Source organism: Temnothorax nylanderi, unplaced genomic scaffold (genome assembly GCF_030848795.1).
Source record: "Temnothorax nylanderi isolate EJ_2023f unplaced genomic scaffold, tnyl_v1.0 TNYL_tig1353_pilon, whole genome shotgun sequence".
Lineage (NCBI taxonomy): Eukaryota > Metazoa > Arthropoda > Insecta > Hymenoptera > Formicidae > Temnothorax > Temnothorax nylanderi.
In genome coordinates, this window is record NW_027250415.1 from 1 (window position 1) to 21,309 (window position 21,309).

At 48.3% G+C, this 21,309-nt stretch overlaps 1 protein-coding gene and 1 long non-coding RNA gene across 2 annotated transcripts; both read left to right on the forward strand.

Moving 5' to 3' along the window:
* The first annotated feature begins 9,258 nt into the window (after positions 1 to 9,258).
* On the forward strand, positions 9,259 to 10,307 carry LOC139787234 (uncharacterized). The gene is made up of 2 exons (XR_011722563.1): positions 9,259 to 9,842; positions 9,917 to 10,307. It is a non-coding gene; the product is annotated as an uncharacterized lncRNA (long non-coding RNA).
* Positions 10,308 to 11,363: 1,056 nt separating this feature from the next.
* LOC139787235 (uncharacterized) lies at positions 11,364 to 16,487 on the forward strand. The gene has a single exon (XM_071726310.1). The coding sequence runs from the start codon at positions 11,364 to 11,366 to the stop codon at positions 16,485 to 16,487; it is 5,124 nt and encodes a 1,707-aa protein (XP_071582411.1).
* Positions 16,488 to 21,309: the final 4,822 nt, after the last annotated feature.

The window sequence follows — 21,309 nt, forward strand, 5'->3', positions numbered from 1 at the left end:
TAATGGGGCACGGGGGTCGAAATATGGGGGATGGGAAGAGAGAGAGGAGATGAAGAGGCTAGAAGAAAGATATCTGAGATGGGTGTTGGGGGTAGACAGGAGGACGCCGGGATATTGGTGAGGGAGGAGCTGCAGAGGGAGAAATTAAGGGGTAGGGCTGGTAGGATGGCGTGGGGGATTCCTGCGGGAATGGCTGGAATTTAGAAAGGGACGCGGACTGACGTTCCATGCGGCGCAGGTGTTCTCGGGGCATGGCTACTTCGGGGAGTACCTGTGCCGCATTGGGAGGAAACGCACCACAAGCCGCCACCACTGCCCGGAGGAGGCGGACACGGCGCAGCATACGCTGGAGCACTGTCCAGCATGGGAGGGGCTGCGCCGTGTCCTCTGGGCGGAGATAGGAGGGTCCCCCTCCCTGCCGGCCATCGTAGAAGCGGTGGTTCGGATCACGGAGAGAGGCCAAATGGGCGGCTTTTGTCTCCTTCTGCGGCAAAGTAATGTCGCAGAAGGAGGCAGCCAAAAGGATCAGGAGGGGGGAAGTTGACCCCCCTCCTGACAGTGAGGACAACGACGACGGTAGGCAGCCACCACCGCCGCCGCGAAAACAGCGACGGCACGATCAGCGCCGCCGCCCAACGCGAGCAGACGCCCCCCGGGCCACGGCCCGGAATAGGGCAGGGAGTGCGAGAGGCCGGGGGCGACCGCCACCACCATCACCGCGGCGACGCACGTTGCGCCGTCGCACGGATGGCGACGCCCCTTCAGATGCCGCCCGTGCAACGGGCAGCGACAGTGACGAGGGATCGCGATTACCACGTCGGCGCCGCGGTCCTCTTCTCCTGTCCTCCACAGAAGAGGAGGACATAGACGTTAGGGAGGGGGCGGATGTTAGCCGACGGAAGCTCTCCTCGGTTGCTGCGGGCCTTACCACTCGTTGGAGGCCCGCCCCCGTTAAATAGGGGAGCACCGAGGCAGCCGCGGGCCTGACCATTCGTTGGAGGCCTGCTCTCCGTCCGGCGATATCTGCTCTCCCTCCCTGCTGTCGGTCCCCGCCACCTGAAAAGGGGGCGGGCTTCGGATACGGGAGGCGCTAGATTCCCCTCCCCACTTGGGAGGGGGAACTGCTGGGGATGCGGGCGCGCGAGCGGGGGCTCCCGCGCATCCGCAGTCAAAAAAACCCCCAGCGTGAAGGGTGGCGGGTCGGGGCTGGGATCCCCTTGACCCGTCACAAAAGGTAGTAGCCTAGTTAGGCTAGGGGGGGACAAAGTCCCCCCAGGATAGGTGCCCACTTCTGGGCGTGGCGCGGAGGGAGTCCCAGAAGAATCACGACGTTTCCAGGGGCTCCTTCATTTCAAACGCGCCGAGATGGATCCCCGCGGGGTTTTAGCCGGTAAAAATCCGGCACTCCCCTCGCCCTCCCCCAAGGGCGGGGGGTCTTCCCCCTCCTATTATAGAGGGCTCATAGAGGGCTACTGGGCAAACCGGGCTTCGGCCCGGGATTCCAGCAGTAAATTTCTCCGCGTCAAAAAAAAAAAAAAAAAAAAAAAAAAAAGGATATAGTTGTAAATAATTGTAAAGGTTTGGGTACGTTCCTTCCAAAAACGCCTTTCAAGCCCTAAGGGGAAGAAATAAAGTACATACAATACAATACAATACAACTTACCTTTCCTACTGTAAATGCGTCTTTATGTGCCAATATTATTAACGGAATTTGGTGACATTCTGAGTTATGGCTAATTTTTAGCGCAACATAAGCGTTTTGATGGTGAAAAGTAATTTTTCTGATCTCTCGAAAATTTCTACTCTTTCATCGAGCTTTACTCTTGCGAATCTACCGGTAAGTGATTTTGATGGGAAATTCGATGCTCTATACGAATCCGATAATAGTTTTTGTATATTTTCGACATTTTTATGTTTTGGAGTGACAAAAGTGAAAAACGACGTTCGGGGCAAAGTCGACACCACGTCGTTTCATCTGTTCCCAATAACAAACAATGCTTGTCATACAGCCATATGGCCCATGACAAATGTAAGCGATATTCCACGGGCCCCTCGGCGAATACGGGCTTTCCGCCGGATTGCTGCGATGACAACCCTACCGATGCGCCGTAGCCAATGGTCGGGCTCGAGCTTCGACCAATCAGCGCTTCCGCCGGTATGCTCGGGATGACGAGCGGGGGAACGCGTGACGGGCAGAGTTTGGCTGGCGTCGCGTAACGACGCACACGTACACGTATTGTAGAGATCGACCTCGAGAAAAGGGAAGACGAGTCGAATAAAAGAATAATTGTTATATTGACGTGGGGAAGTAAAATTATTACAGTCCTGAATCTATCGATTAGCGTACATATCAGAACCGGGATTTACACACGTGCCGAAGTAGAAGTTCGGAAATTCTGACGAAATCGGGCGGTAGAACGATGGGCCGCCATAAGTCGCGTCGCGAGTCGGAAAGCGAGGCGCGAGGAAGGAATTCGCGTCGTGACTCGGAAGGCGAAGCGCGAAGGAATAAGAGGCGTCGTTCGTCCTCGGCGAATTCGTCAAGAGATGACGGAAGTAACGATACCGATGAGCGGGTGGTGAGGCTCGAGCGCCTCGTGGAAAGGTTAGATCGTTGGTCACAGACGCGAGGCTCGTGCGTCCACCGAGGAGACGAGGTAATGATTCCGACATTCGATTCGGCAAAGGATGAGATTACGATTGAAAAATGGATCGAGCATGTCGATGACTTGGCGGAACAATACGATTGGGATGATCGAGCGGTCATGAGGCTCATACCGAGCCGATTGAAGGGGTATGCCAGGCAATGGTATGACGCCCGGCCGCGATTGGCCGTCACGTGGCAAAACACGAAAATAGAGCTAACGCAACAATTTCGTAAGTCTATTCCGTTTCAAAAGTTGTTCAAGGAAGCCGCGAATTACGAGTCTCTTCCCGGTCGGACGCTGGGAGATTATTGCTTTCAAAAATTGTGCGAATTACGTAGTTTAGACATTAAAATACCGGACAAATATATGATCGACGCGGTAATTGGAGGAATAGCGGCTGCAAATGTTTCGAGAGCGGTACGTTCCGCGCAGATTAACGACGCGAACGAATTATACGCGGATATGACAGCCCTCAGTGAGTTACCGTCAAAAAGCGATAAAGTAACGCTGACAGGTAAAAAAGGGAAGCGATTGGAGGGATCGATATCCGAGATGGCTGTAATCGAGTAAGTGGCGGGACGTTGATAATGGCGATCCGAAATCAACAGATAAGGCCGTTAAGGTAGTTCTCCGGTCCTTGTACTAGAGAAAATCAATTTTCTCTAGTACAAGGACCGGAGAACTACTTTAAGAATGTGCATGCTAAGCCACGGAAATGTTTTAATTGTGGAAAAGGGGATCACTTCGCGAGAGAATGCCGCGAACCGCAGATGAAATGCGAAAAGTGTAAACGATGGGGGCATTTTACCGACAAGTGTCCGCAGGAAAAACGCGTAAACATTGTGGACGAAAACAGACCGGAATCGAATTAGTACGAACGGAAATTACGATTAACGGACATCATGTAAACGGATTGATCGACTCGGGGAGCGGTTGTACCCTGGTGCTTAGTGCGATTGTAGAGAAATATAAAATGCCTGCTGTAACGAGGCCTAATATCGTGTTGCGGGGTTTCGCGGGACAAACCGCGACCAGTGATCGGTCGGTTTGATGCGAAATCAAGATAATGGATGCGAAAGCGTGTGTCAGCACAATCATTGTACCGGATGATTGTCTGACGTATGAGGTTATCGTCGGTCGCGACTTTCTGGAACAGGAACACATAGTAACGATCAAACGCGGAAAGGAATTGTTATTTAAGCAATTGCCGGAAATCAATAAGTCGCCGGAAAATATCGTTGGTGTAAGTTTCCTGGATGTGTCGATGGAAGGCTCGATACGCGTGGGCCCCATTGACGAAACGGCGCGACGACAATGTATCGAGTTAATTCGAGAATTCGAGGATTGCGTGTCGCCCTCAATGAAGGATTTAGGCAAGACGAATACTATCTCATTTAGCATACAATGTACATCGGATGTACCGGTAGTCTATCGTCCGTATCGGCTAGCTGAATTTGAGAAACGAATATTGAAGAATATAGTCGACGAATTGTTAGCAAATAACATAATTCGGGAGTCAAATTCGCCGTATGCAAGTCCGGTCGTACTCGTGAAGAAGAGCAATGGAGAATATCGTATGTGCACTGATTTACGGAAATTAAATGCAATTACAATCAAAAAGCCGTACCCTATGCAGCGGATTGAAGATCGGATAGATCAATTGGGTGGTAGTTGTTATTTCACGGGATTGGATTTAGCGTCGGGATACTACCAGGTACCGATGGCGGACAATTCAATCGAAAAAACGGCTTTTATAACACCAGATGGCCACTATGAGTGGTTGCGAATGCCATTTGGTTCAATGAATACGCCCGGAGCTTTTCAGGAATTGATGGATAAAGTGTTGAGGGGTGAAATAGCTTTTCCGTATCTGGATGATGTGATTATACCATCTAAAACCATCGAAGAGGGTATGAGTCGGTTGCGCCGAGTACTGGAAGTATTCCGAGCACATCACTTAACTCTTAAGTTAAACAAATGCTCGTTCTTTGCGGAGTCCATAAAGCATCTAGGTAGAGAGATTAGTAGTCGAGGAGTTCGACCCGGACGTCGTAAAATTGAGGCTGTGCTGTGCATGGAAGCACCTCGGTGCGTCAAACAGGTACGACAGTTTATAGGACTGGCGAGTTATTTCAGACGGTTTATTGCCGGCTTTGCGACAATAGCGGAACCTTTGACGAGACTGACGAGAAAAAACGAATTATGGGTATGGGCGAAAGAACAGAAGGAGGCGTTCGCTGCGATTAAAGAGAAATTGACCACGCGACCGGTGTTGACAATTTTCGATCCGGATGAGCCGACGGAAATACACACTGATGCGAGCGCAATCGGCGTGGGCGCCGTCCTGTTACAAGTAGTCGATGATAAGATGGTGGCAATAGCTTACTTTAGTAGATAGACAACGGCGGACCAGCGTCATTACCATTCGTATGAGCTGGAAACGATGGCGGTCGTATCGGCGTTGCGGTATTTTAGGGTGTATGTACTAGGAATACAATTTAAGGTTGTAACTGATTGTAATGCTGTGCGGGCGACATTCGCGAAGCAAGATCTGTTGCCGAGGATAGCCAGATGGTGGTTGGAGGTGCAAGAATACACCTTCGAGATTGAGTACCGTGCTGGAACAAAGATGGCGCATGCTGATGCACTCAGCCGAAATCCCATGCCGTTGACGCTGGAAGTCATGCAAGTCGACATTACCGAAGGTGACTAAATAATTGCTGCTCAGCTGCAGGACGAGCAACTGGGGCGCATTCGAACTATATTGATGGAGGGAAAACCAATAGGCGAAGCCAAGCACTACTTCGACGAATACGTGCTGCAAGATGGCAAGGTGTACCGACGTCTGGGAGATCGCGCTAAAGCGTGGGTGGTATCACGAATTGCACGTATGCAGGTTGGCAGGCTGTGCCACGATGATGCCAGCCACATGGGGGCCGAGAAGACGTTGGAGCGTATCCAAAGGAATTATTGGTTCGCCGGTATGAGGCGGTTCGTAGCGAAGTACGTCAAGGCCTGTCTAAATTGTTCCTATTATAAACAGGCGGCTGGCAAAAAGCAGTGCAAGCTAAACATTATTGAGAAGGTACCAGTACCTTTTCACACGTTACATATGGATCATGTGGGTCCGTTCGAGACCAGTCGGAGGCATCACAAATTCCTGTTGGTAATAGTGGATGCATTCACTAAGTTCACTGTCATCGAGGGAGTAAAGAGTCAGAAGACGCAATACGTTGTAAAGATTTTGACTAATCTGTTCTATCTGTTTGGAGTTCCTTCCAGGATAATTAGCGATCGGGGGACCGCATTCACGTCCCAGTCATTCCGGACGTTTTGGCGTGAAACATGTGTTAAATGCGGTGGCCACTCCAAGGGCCAATGGGCAATGCGAGAGGTACAATAAGACTATTGTACAGGCGCTGGCTGCCATCACGGCAGGACAGAAACCAGCTGATTGGGATTTGGCAGTGAAGCCAATCCAGAGTGCGCTGAACACGATGCATAATAAGGGCATTAACACTAGTCCGATGAAAGCTCTCATTGGTTGTGAGACGAGGGGCATAACGGAGGCCCGTTTTCTAACGGAGATCCAAGATGTGCATCGGTTGGATTTGTCGGAGTTGCGAGATGACATAAAAACGCACATCGACCTGAAGTAGCAGGAGCAGAAGGTGCGGTACGATAAGACGCGCCGAGATGCGAAACAGTATAAAAAGGGCGACCTGATTCTGGTACAAATCACGAGTGACCCTGCCACCGGAAGTAGCAGGAAACTGCATCCAAAGTTCAAGGGTCCGTTCCGAATTCACAAGGTCCTGATCAACGATCGGTACGAGGTTGAGGATCTGAGGGAAGGTCAAAAGAGAGGTCGGACGGTTGCAGCCGCCGATAATCTGAAGCCCTGGATCACTGTACGAGGTGAGCGATCGATTACAGTTGACATTAATGAGTTTAGCTGTTCTAGTCCATGGTGCTGGAGTTGTTGGCCATTAGGTGCCATTGTTGATGTAATAGTACAACGTGGAGGTCGTTGGAAATTGCAAATTGTTGTTGGCCATTAGGTGCCATTGTTGATGTAATAGTACAACGTGGAGGTCGTTGGAAATTGCAAATTGTTGTGGACCATTGGGTGCTATTGTTGATGTAAGAGTACAACGTGTAGGTCGTTAGAAATTGCAAATTGTTGTTGGCCACTGGGTGCCATTATTGATGTAACAGTACAACGAGCTAGACCGTTGAAAATTTTAACAAGTAACCGGCTATGTACAGATTGTGGTCGTTGAGCAGGTGTAGTCAAGGGGTTGTAGGAATGAGACATAACACTACCGTAGTACAACGCAGTAGCTGTTAATGATTATTATTTATAGATGACGATGATGGCCGGACCGGCAATTAGTTATGACCTTTGTAAAGCCTAAATTGGACTATTGTTGTTGCCAACTAGTGGAAGTGAGGTAACAACCCTGAGAATTTCCAGACCAAGGACACTTAGCTAGACAGGTCTACCTTCCAACGAAAGAACTCCCCGATACTAAGGAACAGGCATTCTTGGCAGGAAAGGCCGAATGTAAGCGATATTCCACGGGCCCTCGGCGAATACGGGCTTTCCGCCGGATTGCTGCGATGACGACCCTACCGATGCGCCATAGCCAATGGTCGGGCTCGAGCTTCGACCAATCAGCGCTCCCGCCGGTATGCTCGGGATGACGAGCGGGGGAACGCGTGACGGGTAGAGTTTGGCTGGCGTCGCGTAACGACGCACACGTACACGTATTGTAGAGATCGACCTCGAGAAAAGGGAAGACGAGTCGAATAAAAGAATAATTGTTATATTCACGTGGGGAAGTAAAATTATTACAGTCCTGAATCTATCGATTAGTGTACACAAATGTGTGCGCACGTCTGATCGCGAATTTACTTGCATACATTGTTTTTCAGACATGAGTTTAGATGAAAATAATTGAAAGTTCAACAATTTTTGTTCTCATTATTTCCAATGATTGTTTTACTTAATTCCAAATTTTTGTACTTTCTAAATTCACGATAAACAATGTATTTTTAGTTTCAGACAATAAAAAATAAGTTCCAGATCAAATTGTGTCGATCAGGCAAAGTGTTGAGTTTGCCCCGGCATTTTTTAATTTAAAAATTTGTCTTCGCGTCACTATTTCTTTCCTGGAGGTAAAACTAAGCGACGTACAGCGCAATTTCCTTAAGCAATTTTGTATCTGAAGGAACACTTTTTAAATGTGTACCATTAAATTTGCTTGAAAATTGTAATTAATTGTTGAAAATTGCCTTTGAAAAGATTGTGTCGAGTTTTCCCCGGTCTCCCCTACTTTTCAATATACTAACTAACTATTCTCTGCTTTAACAAATTATTTCTGTTACAGATATTAAGCAATTTCATACCATGCAACTTTCCACACGAAGCGACGAAAGAAGAAAAAACGGGGTTTTAACTTTCCACGCGAACTAAGGTTTACCCCACCCATCCCTGTTTGCGGTAACCCCTCCGTCTACACATGTATTATCTATACACACATATCAGCAAATTACGTTTCTTAGGACTAATGTTACTTTATAATACCTAAAAAAAAAGTAATAAAATTGTAAAACTTCAATTTGCTACATCTTCTAAACCAATGTCGTCCCCCACTTATTTCTTGCGTAATTTACTCAGACATCCCCTACAACATATTTAAGTGGCGATAAAATCGGTGAGTACTAACCTTTTATGCATATTTACTCTCAGAAAGTCAGTATTAACAAAATCAGAAAATAAATAATTTCCCAAGTGTTTCTTACAACTTATTAAAGAAAAATTGAGCAAATCGGATGTGTTGTGTAGTCCTACAATTTTGTTGATTTTCTGGATGTTTATGAGAAGAAAAGAGAAGAAGGAAATATGGATTGTGGCCGTACATCAAAACGTATATATCAAACGTACTATTTTAAACAATAATGTATAATGTTCGCTTGAAATAATAATAACAAGACAAAAGGGCTTGCGAACTAGCAGGTTGTTAATGCTGACATGTATTTAAAATCATAACAATGACTTGACAATAACAAAACGTTTCGGCCATAACTGTGGCCTTCTTCAGTGTAGTCGTTAAATTAAAACAATATACCCCCTTATACAATAAAGAATCATTCGCTTACAAATTAGATGGCCTGCTACATTACATCGATTAAAACGCACTCGCTTACATACGCTCACACCTTACGCACATCGCCTCGGTCAGATCGCAGCTCGTAGACATATCGCGTCTGGTAATACTTCGAGCCTTCGTAAAGTCAGTTTGCCGCTCGCAGATATATCGCGTCTGGTAATCCTTCGAGCCTTCGCAGAATCATGATGAGAAGGAATCCGTCCCTACCCCGTCTTCACAATACGATAAGAATGGATGCCCTTATGCAGAAATTTATTTAGTGTTAAATTAAAAAGAAACAGTAAACTCATACAACTCAACCTGCACTAGCTACCTTCGCTCGCGGAAACGCTTCTCGAACGACACATGTTCGTCAGTGGTCGGTCAGGTGTCAAATGCGAGAGTCAGCGATCTATCCAGAGGGAAATTATGGAGGGGATAGAGTACGGCTTTACGACGTTAGCCAAAAATATTAATTTTCGCCCCGCCTTTACGATTCCGTTTAAGTTGAACAGGTTCATCACAACGGGCAAGGACAAATTAGACATATCAGCACACTGCGGAATAGTTTACAAGATAAGTTGTGTGGATTGTGATGCCACTTATGTGGGGCAATCTAAAAGACAGCTCAAAACCAGAATTAAAGAGCATAAATCCGATATCTTGAAGAGAAGCGGATCTCCATCAGTTATTACCGAACATCGTTTAAAAACGGATCATAGATTAGATTGGGAAGGAGTGAGGATCTTAGACAGTGAGCCGGTGTATAATAAACGTCTCATTTCTGAAATGTTACATATAAAAAGACAGAGCGACGGTCTCAATAAACATAGTGACACGGAGTTATTGCCAGAAGCCTATCTCCCGATCCTTAACACTCTCCCACCTTCCTGATTCCCACGTGGGTCTCTTCTCCTTCCTCTCCCGTACTCTATCCCCTCCATAATTTCCCTCTGGATAGATCGCTGACTCTCGCATTTGACACCTGACCGACCACTGACGAACATGTGTCGTTCGAGAAGCGTTTCCGCGAGCGAAGGTAGCTAGTGCAGGTTGAGTTGTATGAGTTTACTGTTTCTTTTTAATTTAACACTAAATAAATTTCTGCATAAGGGCATCCATTCTTATCGTATTGTGAAGACGGGGTAGGGACGGATTCCTTCTCATCATGATTCTGCGAAGGCTCGAAGGATTACCAGACGCGATATATCTGCGAGCGGCAAACTGACTTTACGAAGGCTCGAAGTATTACCAGACGCGATATGTCTACGAGCTGCGATCCGACCGAGGCGATGTGCGTAGGGTGTGAGCGTATGTAAGCGAGTGCGTTTTAATCGATGTAATGTAGCAGGCCATCTAATTTGTAAGCGAATGATTCTTTATTGTATAAGGGGGTATATTGTTTTAATTTAACGACTACACTGAAGAAGGCCACAGTTATGGCCGAAACGTTTGTTATTGTCAAGTCATTGTTATGATTTTAAATACATGTCAGCATTAACAACCTGCTAGTTCGCAAGCCCTTTTGTCTTGTTAGTACTATTTTAAATTAACGAAATAAATGTTTTCTTCAAGAAATATGACTGTAATTAATTGTTTTAAAGCGATTTAAAAGATAAAAATTTTTACAATTTTGTGTTACATCAACATAGAACTACTTAATCATATTAACGACATAATTTTTATTGCTAAACTCGCTAATAATAAAAAACCTCTTCTTATAAGAAACATTTATTTTGTAAATTAAAAACAAATTAACAATTAAAGTAATTTAAATCGACCTGACTGGCAATATATATAACGTCTTTTTCGATTCATTAGAGAGTGTCCGAAAGCAGAGCTAAAATCGGGGCATTGAAATATCGGGACTTCGACGGTCCTCGTCTCGAGACATGTTTTCGATCTCCAGAAAAACAACTGTATTATTATCGCGATCCTGTTAGCCCTGCGTGTTATTCCTCCTGCTTGTCGTTGGTCTGTCGCCTGTAAAGTCGACAGGTCACGCGGTGAAATTGACAACAACCAACGGCAATCAGGACAGCCACCGTATCGCGGAGCGCTCCGAGCGTGTGCGCTCCCTTCACGTGACGCCTCATCCACCAACCACGCTGCAGGAATCGGCATGGAGACGTGACGTAAAGGGCTTCGGCCCTCGAGGCGCCCAATGCAACGCGATTATTTTAAAGGAAGCTATTCTATTGGAGTGGTGGATGAGACGTCACACACGAACCGAGCTTATAAATTAGCGTCGCATGGTAATGAGAGAGGATTGTTCGCTCTCGCTCGGAATAGACATCGTTGTCTCTCGTAACTCTAGTCGTAGTGAATCTGAAACGGAAACTGTGATCATTCGAGAACTTTATTGTAGACTGTTTGTGATAATAAACTATTAGAATCAGAAACTCTGTCGAGATACAAAACCGATCCTCCTTCTCCTGACCGCCCATCGCGCGCGCTTAAACATTTTTTGGTCCTTCGAGCCGGATTCGTGTTCCGCGTCCGGGTACGGTGCTTGAGTGCGTGCTTCGGTCAGCTCCAGTAAACCTGCAAAGCAATCGTCATGAGTCTCGATGTGAATGCGCTCATCTTGAGACAGCAAGAGCTGTTCACCCGCATCTCCCGAGCAACTGATAACACGCGGAAGTTGGGCAGATCCAACGTCTCTCAAGGCATCCTTGAGGCTCGCATTAAAACGCTGGACTCCAACTGGGCAAAATTTGAAGCCCAACATGAGACTCTCCTCACGCGATGTCTTGCTGAACTCGGAGAAACAGATTACTACAAGACAGATCTATACGAGACAACAGAGAATGCTTACGTTCTGCAACGGGGCACCCTGATTGACTGGGAAAACTCTCTGAAGCAAGCGGAGGAAAGTGGCAGTGCAGCAACCGCCTCGGCCAGAGAGGCCACTCCGCACAACCTCCTGCCGCGCATCAATCTGCCTCAGTTCTCTGGGGCCATTGAGGACTGGCTCTCCTTCCGAGACCTGTTCCTCTCCGTCGTCAATCGCCATTCCTCGATCACTGACGTTGAGAAGCTGCATTATCTTCGAACGTCCCTGCAAGGTGAAGCAGCAAAATTAGTGAGAGATCTACCTCTTATGCGTGGCAATTTTGAGCGAGCCTGGGCTACGCTCCGGGAGTTCTACGAAAATCAGCGAGTCTTGGTGCGTTCCAACTTCTCCGCTTTCACGGCTCTCGCAAAGATGAAGAGCGAATCTGCGACTGAGCTGCGACGGATCTTCCACGCCATGACGAACACCGTAAATGCTCAGGAGAGTCTCGGCCGACCGATCGCCACTCACGGCATGGACCTCTTTGTCCACATCGCGGTCGAGCTCCTTGATCAGCAAACTCGGCGTGACTGGGAGACCGCCATCAGGACATCGTCGAAGCCTCCCGAGTACGACACCTTCCGCATCTTCGTCATCGAGAAGATTCGCTCGCTCGAGGCCCTCACGCCTGTCACATCCAAGGGCGAGCCCAAGGCCAGCCAAGCCAAGGCCAGCGGCGCCCGATCCGCGAAGTCAAACCATGCCAAGACAACCTCTGGGGCGGGCAGCTGCGTGGTGTGCAAGGGCTCGCACTATCTGATGGGCTGTAGTGACTTTCGAGCGACGACTCCTAGCGAGAGGAAGACCATCGTCGAGAGCAAGAGCCTATGCTCCAATTGCTTGGGCAACCACCCAATTGCCAAGTGCCCGTCGACCAAGACGTGCATCATCTGCAACGCGAAGCACCATTCGCTGCTGCATGATGCCACCTCCAAACCGGCGATCGCCGAGGCCAGCACACTCACGGCCGTGCAACATGGCGACGATCGCAAGGCCATTCTGCTGGCCACCGCACGCCTCTCCATCACCGACCGCCATGGGATTCAACACCCAGTGAGAGCTCTGGTTGACCAGGGTTCAGAGGTTTCGCTGATCTCCGAGGCGCTGGCGCAACGACTCAAGCTGCAGCGCTCCAAGTCGACCTTCGCCATCTTCGGCATCGGAGGGACTCGTTCCGGCCAGGCTCGAGGAAAGGTCACCCTGCAGCTAACTTCCAATGTGACTGGAGCAACAGTCACCGCCGTCGCCGTCGTTTTGCCGCACCTGTCGCTCTACCACGGCACAGGCCTGCGACAGATCGACTCCTGGCCACACCTCCTCGACCTCCAATTGGCGGATCCTCAGTTCTCGGCCACTGATCCAGTCGAGCTGCTGCTCGGAGCCGAGGTCTGCTCCGTCATCCTCGAGGAGGGCCTTCGAAAGGGCGATCCTGAGGCGCCCATTGCCCAGCGCACAGTTTTCGGCTGGATCATCTCCGGCGGCGCGACTGCAGCCTCGCTGCACGGAGCTTCGTCCTGCCACGCCGCTATCGACCACGAACTCACTAGCCTGGTGCAAAGATTCTGGGAACAGGAGGAGGGGGCCAAGCCGGTCGCAACCCTGACTCCTGCCGAGCAACAATGCGAGGACCACTTCGCACAAACGCACACCCGGCTGCCGTCGGGACGATACATGGTGCGCCTTCCTTGGGCAGCTCCTCCAGCAGACCTCCACGAGACTCGTCATGCCGCGCTGCACCTCCTCAGGTCCATGGAACGGAAGAGTGCCCGGGATCCCAGATTCGGCGAGCTGTACCAGGCCTTCCTGAAAGAGTACGAGGACCTTGAGCACATGACGGTGGCAGCCGCTCCTCAAAAGGGTGAGTCAGTTGTTTACTTACCCCATCATGGCGTCCTCAAGGAGGCGAGTACCACCACTAAACTCCGCGTCGTGTTTAACGGGTCGCAACGCGTATCGACGGGCGAGACTCTCAACTCCTTCCTGCATGTGGGCGCGAATCTTGTGCCGTCGCTGGTGGACGTCCTGCTCCGATGGCGTCGTCACTTGTTCGCGATGATAGCTGATATCGAAAAGATGTACCGTCAAGTGCTGGTACATCCCGATGACCGCGACTATCAGCGCATCGTGTGGCGCCCGACCCCGACGAGTGAAGTGCTAGACTACCGCATGAGCACCGTAACGTACGGCATGGCGGGTTCGCCGTTCCTTGCCATAAGATCCACCAAGCAACTGGCCAAGGACGAGCAAGCCCGATATCCGGAGGGTGCAGCGGCCCTTGAAGAGGACTGCTATGTGGACGATGTCGTCACTGGTGCGTCAACCCTCCGCGGCGCAATCGTTCTCCAGACTCAACTTCGTGAGTTGTGCATGGCGGGCGGATTCCCGCTCCGTAAGTGGGCCGCCAACAACGAGGACGTGCTCGACGGGATTCCTCTCGCGCACCGGTTACACCAAACGTCACACGCGTGGGAGCTCGAGAGCCACTCCACTCTCGGCTTGCGATGGTTCACGGGCACAGACAGTTTCGCGTTCCAGATCAAGTCACGCGTCGTCGCCACATTCACGAAACGAACCGCACTAGCTGAAACCGCCCGATTGTTTGACCCGCTCGGATGGCTCGCTCCGGTCGTTGTGCGCGCAAAAATTCTCATGCAATCTGCGTGGATGCAGAGACTCGAATGGGACACTCCACTTCCACCAGCCGACGTGCGCGTGTGGCAGGAGCTCATCGCCGAGCTTCCCATCCTCGAGGCTGTGCGGATTCCCCGCTGGATCGGTGTCGGAACGTGCGAAACTCGGTTCGAAATCCACGGATTCGCCGACGCGTCGGAGCGCGGCTTCGCGGCTGTCGTCTATCTCCGCGTGACAACCGCGTCCGGAGACATTCAGGTGCACCTGCTCGCGGCAAAAACAAGGGTCGCCCCGCTCAAGCAAGTGTCACTGCCGCGCCTCGAACTCTCGGCCGCCGCCCTCCTCACTGACACCGCGCACCACGTTCAGGACACGTTGAAGCTGCCTGATTCGGAGACTCACTTGTGGTCGGACTCCATGGTGACCCTCCACTGGATTCGTGGTCATCCATCGCGATGGAAGACATACGTCGCGAACCGCGTATCCCACATACAACGGCGCCTCCCGGAAGCCCGATGGCACCACGTACCGGGGAGTGAGAATCCCGCCGATTGTGCCTCGCGCGGCATTTCTCCTCGCGAACTTTTGGACCATCCTCTGTGGTGGAACGGCCCTGAGTGGCTCACACTCCCTAAATCCTGCTGGCCGAGCGAGCCCAACGAGGACTTCGACGAGGACACCGGGGAGCAGAGGGTGTCCTGCAGCACCGCCATTGTGGAGGTGACCGAGCCTGAGTTGCTGCGCCGCTTCTCTGGGCTGCAGCGGCTTCTTCGAGTGACAGCTTGGTGTCTACGCTGGCGCCGGCCTCAGAAAACTTCACTCACTCCCGAGGAAGTCACTCGCGCACTTCACGTTTGGCTCCGCACCGTGCAGCACTGCCATTACAACACCGAGATCACCACACTCAAGGACACTCAGCCTGTTCATCATCGTAGTCGGCTCGCCCGGCTGAATCCCTTCCTCGACGCTCACGGGACTCTCCGAGTCGGAGGCCGCCTGAAACACTCCATACTTACCTTCGACGAACGCCACCCGAGAATCATCCCGCCTACGTCGTGGCTCACTCGACTCATTGTGGACTCCTGTCACCGACGAACACTGCACGGGGGGGTGCAACTCACTCTGGGCACCGTCCGTCAGCAGTACTGGATACCTCAAGGACGAGCCGTGGTGAAACAACTGCTGCATCGATGTGTCACATGTGCTCGTTGGCGGGCGGCAACTCCACAGCCGCCAATGGGCAATCTACCCGGGGCCCGAGTTACACCGTCGCGGCCTTTTCTCCGAACTGGGCTGGATTATGCTGGACCAATCATGCTTCGCACCACAAGGGGCCGAGGACACAAGGCGCATAAGGCGTTCATCGCCGTCTTTGTCTGCATGAGCACCCGCGCCGTGCACTTAGAAGTTGCGTCTGATTATTCCTCCGACGCTTTCCTTGCCGCATTTCGCCGATTCACCTCACGCCGCGGCGTGTGCAGCGACGTATTCAGCGATTGCGGCACCAATTTTGTGGGAGCCGACCGACAACTCCAGGAACTCTTCCGGGCCTCCACCTCCGACGGCCGTCGCATCGCTCACAACACTGTAGGACAGGGGACACGCTGGCACTTCAATCCTCCCTCCGCCCCTCACTTTGGAGGGCTATGGGAAGCCGCCGTGAAGTCGGCGAAACACCACCTTCGGCGAGTAATTGGCGAGACAACACTGACATTCGAGGAAATGTCCACCTTCCTCGCGCAGGTGGAGGCCTGCCTCAATTCACGCCCCCTGCAAGCAATGTCCGACGATTCAGACGACTTCACGGCACTGACTCCAGGCCACTTTCTCATCGGGAGCCCGCTCAACGCCATTCCGGAACCGGCCCTCGACGACACGGCTGTCAATCGGCTCGATCGGTGGCGACACGTGCAGCTCATGCGAGACCACTTTTGGCAGCGGTGGGCTCGCGAGTATCTCCAGAGCCTTGCATCGCGGCAAAAGTGGTGGAAGACGAGCCCTGCACCGGAAATCGGGTCCTTGTGCCTCATCACAAGCGAGACTGCACCACCAACGAGATGGCCCTTGGCGCGCATCACCTCGCTGCACCCTGGCGACGACGGCATCGTCCGCGTGATCACCGTCCGGACTGCGAAGACCGAGCTTACGCGGCCTGTCACGAAAGTGGTGCTACTTCCCGTATCAATCGCTGACAATCAAACGATCACTCACGAGTGAGCACCACAAATGCTCACAATGCTAATCACGTATTCTGTTCACAGAACGAAACTTGTCATCTGTTTTACTCTAATCTAGCGCTGATCCTGCATAGATCAACACCCGGCCACGACTGACTACTGCGCATACCCGGCCGCGCATGCCACCACGCACTTCGACCGCGGCATCGATCGACGTGCATCGACCGCAAATCACCCTGGCAAGACATCTAGGGCCATCACGCGGAACCAATCGTCACTACTTGCCGAGGCGGGCGGAATGTCCGAAAGCAGAGCTAAAATCGGGGCATTGAAATATCGGGACTTCGACGGTCCTCGTCTCGAGACATGTTTTCGATCTCCAGAAAAACAACTGTATTATTATCGCGATCCTGTTAGCCCTGCGTGTTATTCCTCCTGCTTGTCGTTGGTCTGTCGCCTGTAAAGTCGACAGGTCACGCGGTGAAATTGACAACAACCAACGGCAATCAGGACAGCCACCGTATCGCGGAGCGCTCCGAGCGTGTGCGCTCCCTTCACGTGACGCCTCATCCACCAACCACGCTGCAGGAATCGGCATGGAGACGTGACGTAAAGGGCTTCGGCCCTCGAGGCGCCCAATGCAACGCGATTATTTTAAAGGAAGCTATTCTATTGGAGTGGTGGATGAGACGTCACACACGAACCGAGCTTATAAATTAGCGTCGCATGGTAATGAGAGAAGATTGTTCGCTCTCGCTCGGAATAGACATCGTTGTCTCTCGTAACTCTAGTCGTAGTGAATCTGAAACGGAAACTGTGATCATTCGAGAACTTTATTGTAGACTGTTTGTGATAATAAACTTATTAGAATCAGAAACTCTGTCGAGATACAAAACCGATCCTCCTTCTCCTGACCGCCCATCGCGCGCGCTTAAACAGAGAGAATATATTACATTGAAAAACTGTGAGCCAACTTGGTTTGTCGGATTCACACAGAACTTTTTTCGGATCAATCATCGAGACATTATTAATTTCGACCATGGGTTTTGGTCAGTTGATGTAATTTCTAAATTAAATAGTTTAAAATTTTTATTGCGAAAAAATATTACCCCAGCCAGGGTTTGAACCTGGAACCTCCCGTATACCGTGCGGGTGTCGTGCCAATTCGACCACTGGGGCTGTGGTAATATTTATCGCAATAACAAACTATAAGATGGAGCACCGATTACTAGGTCGACGGTGTATAATAAACAGAATGATAAATTTCTTTCGCCAGTACATAGAATAACAATTAAAGTAATTTAAATCGACCTGATTGGCAATATATAACGTCTTTTTCGATATGAACATTGAAAAAATTGAAACATGAACATGAACATTGAAACATTCTGTTTATTATACACCGTCGACCTAGTAATCGGTGCTCCATCTTATAGTTTGTTATTGCGATAAATATTACCACAGCCCCAGTGGTCGAATTGGCACGACACCCGCACGGTATACGGGAGGTTCCAGGTTCAAACCCTGGCTGGGGTAATATTTTTTCGCAATAAAAATTTTAAACTATTTAATTTAGAAATTACATCAACTGACCAAAACCCATGGTCGAAATTAATAATGTCTCGATGATTGATCCGAAAAAAGTTCTGTGTGAATCCGACAAACCAAGTTGGCTCACAGTTTTTCAATGTTCATATCGAAAAAGACGTTATATATATTGCCAGTCAGGTCGATTTAAATTACTTTAATTGTTATTCTATGTACTGGCGAAAGAAATTTATCATTCTGTTTAAAAACAAATTAATTTTTAGTTAATTTTCTTCTGATATTTATCGAAAAAAATTTAGTACAAACTTTTCTTTGTATACTTACGTTTGACGATGCACTTACGTTTGACGATGTACTGCCACAATCCATTATTTTTTTTTCTTTTTTTCCCATGAACATCCAGGAAATCGATAAAATTGTACCTTAGGATTTTTTGTTCACTATTGAAACATTCGACTACACAACACATATGATTTGCTTGATTTTTCTTTAATAAATTATAGGAAACATTCGGAATATTATTCATTTTCGGATTTTATTAATACTCCCAGAGTTTCGGAAAGTGACCGTTGAGCGATGTTGAACGCCGTTGTCAAAGTTACTTGCATAGCGTATATAAATATTTTGATACGTTTGTGTAGAAAGTTTAAAAAAAAATGTTACATTATAAAAAATATGACATGTTAAAATAATAGTCAATATCTATCTTACATTCGCATAATATTGTATTGATAAAACTGGAAATATACCGCCCATAGGTATTAGGAGTGGTTTCTTGCATCTTTGTATAAAAATTAATATATTCGTGATTGTTCCACGAGACTTTTCGAGCCACGGCATACTATATGCAGACCAAGAAATTTGTTGACTCTAAAATATTATTGAGATAAATACATTTTATAAACAAATTGATACCTAATAATTCAGTGTAATTGTGAAGTATTTGCAAATATTATTATATCAAGTATATAGTATAATATAGTAATTGTGAAGTATTTGTATATTAATTATTCAATAGGTATACAGGATGAGTTTTTTAAATTGATACCCCTAAATATTTCAATAACAATTTTTGAAAAAAAAAGTTTGAAACAAAAGTTGTTTGGTTTTGGGACGGAAACATAACAGCATTATTTATTTTTGATTTGGTGGACGTTTTTAGGGTTATTTCAAGGTCAACTTTATTTTTTTAAAATAGGAATCTGTATTTTTTTAACCGCATCTTATTCTATTGTTACGCCCTGGTTGCTTTGTTTCTGAACCGAGCCGCGATTAGAAGATGTGCGGCGTCTTTAACAACAGGGTTGCTTGGCAACGGGTAGAGTGAGTTCTCTCCCGGCTTTTTGGACGTTAAGACGTGTTCCGAGAGATTGTAGAAAGTTCCCAATAAACGTTATATTTCTCTATACAATCGAGAGTGGTTATACTTCCGCGATCCCGGAAATACGCGTTTGCGAGTGCGCGCGACTCCTTAAGCGGACGGAGTGCAACACTTTTTGGGTGCTCAGTTGGGATAGTGTGTGTGCGTGTGCGTGTGTGTATGTGTGTGAGTGTTCGCACGTGCGTGCGTGCGTGCGTGCGTGTGTGTGCCATGGCGTCATTGGCTGCGACGAGGACGAGGACGCCTGGTAGAATTCGGAGCCTGCGACGGAGTCGGCAACGTTGGAGTCGGCAGCTCTCTAAGCCGTGCTACAGGAAATCCGGCAGATGCGCCAGGGACAGGCGTAACGGGAAGAGGAACTTGCGGCAATGCTTCGCCGGCACGATGAGGAGCTTCAGCTTCGGTAATTATGTAGTAATACGGACCACCCTCAGATGACCTTGACCTTGACATATGTTGTCAAGGTCACCCTCCTGAGTGATTTTCGGAAGGTTTTAGCCGTCGCTCGTTATTCGTTAAAAAGTTATTAACAAAAAAAAGTTTGGAAAATATAGCAGCTATTTTGAGTATTGGAAGGCAAATGACAAATAAAAAAGTCGAAATAGTTCACGCATACACTTTCCACGCGAAACGAGGTGCCACGTGGGTTCGTGGCGTGCTTTACAAGCTCGTTTATTGTATATCGCCACAAATATTCACACAGATAATCGACTAACTTATCTTGTTTAATACCACCTCTACTTAAACGAGCTCGTAAAGCACGTCACGAACCCATGTGGCACCTCGTTTCGCGTGGAAAGTGTATGCGTGAACTATTTCGACTTTTTTATTAGTCATTTATGCCTTCCAATACTCAAAATAGCTGCTATATATTCCAAACTTTTTTTATTAATAAATTTTTAACGAATAACGAGCGACGGCTAAAACCTTTCGAAGGTCACTCAGGAGGGTGACCTTGACAACATATGTCAAGGTCAAGGTCATCGGAGGGTGGTCCGTATTACTACATAATTACCTCAGCTTCTACAGGGAAACTGGTCCTCCAGGAAACACGGCTAAGTCCTTCCAATATAAGAGCAAATCACGGTCCGGAAGTAGGAGCCGTTAGTGCGGGGAAAAGCGCACGCAGTGAATTTGGTTACAAATTGAAGTACGATACATTTGACAATGCGGTTCCGTTGCGGGAGTTTTTTCCCAATTTAATTTAATCGCGCGCGGGAATCGATGGGATGATGCGACCAAAACCGTAGCTTTGGCTTCAAGCTTAAAGGGAAGAGCGCGTTCCGTCTTAAAATCTGTAGAAGATTTGTAAAATTTGGGATACGAGGAATTAAAGTCAAAATTAGAGTTACATTTCGGTGAGGGACAGCTTTCGCAACATTATTATAGGGTAACTCCGATATTTACGACGCGCGGGGATTTAGGCTGCAGAAGTCAGAAAAAAATAGAAAGAATAAAGATATTTGCTCGCAATCACTCTGTTATGTGCCTTTATGCCATATTAGTATTGTATTGTAATTTCAGTTCTTTACTGTTAATATTAACGAAACCGGCGTGAGTTAAATCGATTTCTCAATACAGTAAGTAGCGCAATTATATTACGACCTATGTAAAATGATTACTGTAGGGAATGTAAAAGGTTTAATGGTTATTTCATGATACATAAGTGTAGAGGGATAGTAAAGAATGAAATACAGCAAAGTACAAGTGCATAGCTCTTGTATTCTTTGCTTAGCTTGATATCTTGTATATCCCACCTGTTTGAGACATACGGCATTTTTAACGTGCGGGATTTATGCCATAGTACAGACACTCTGTAAAAATCGAAATCTTCTGTTTTTTTCCTCTTCTTTTTTTGGATTATATAACAATAACCTTTAATACATCTATCGTTCTTCTATTTAGGGTCCACTTTACATACTTTTTATTTATT

Bases quoted from the DNA above. Each gene is read 5' to 3' on its own strand.
- LOC139787235 (XM_071726310.1), top strand. From the start codon at position 11,364: ATGAGTCTCGATGTGAATGCGCTCATCTTGAGACAGCAAGAGCTGTTC.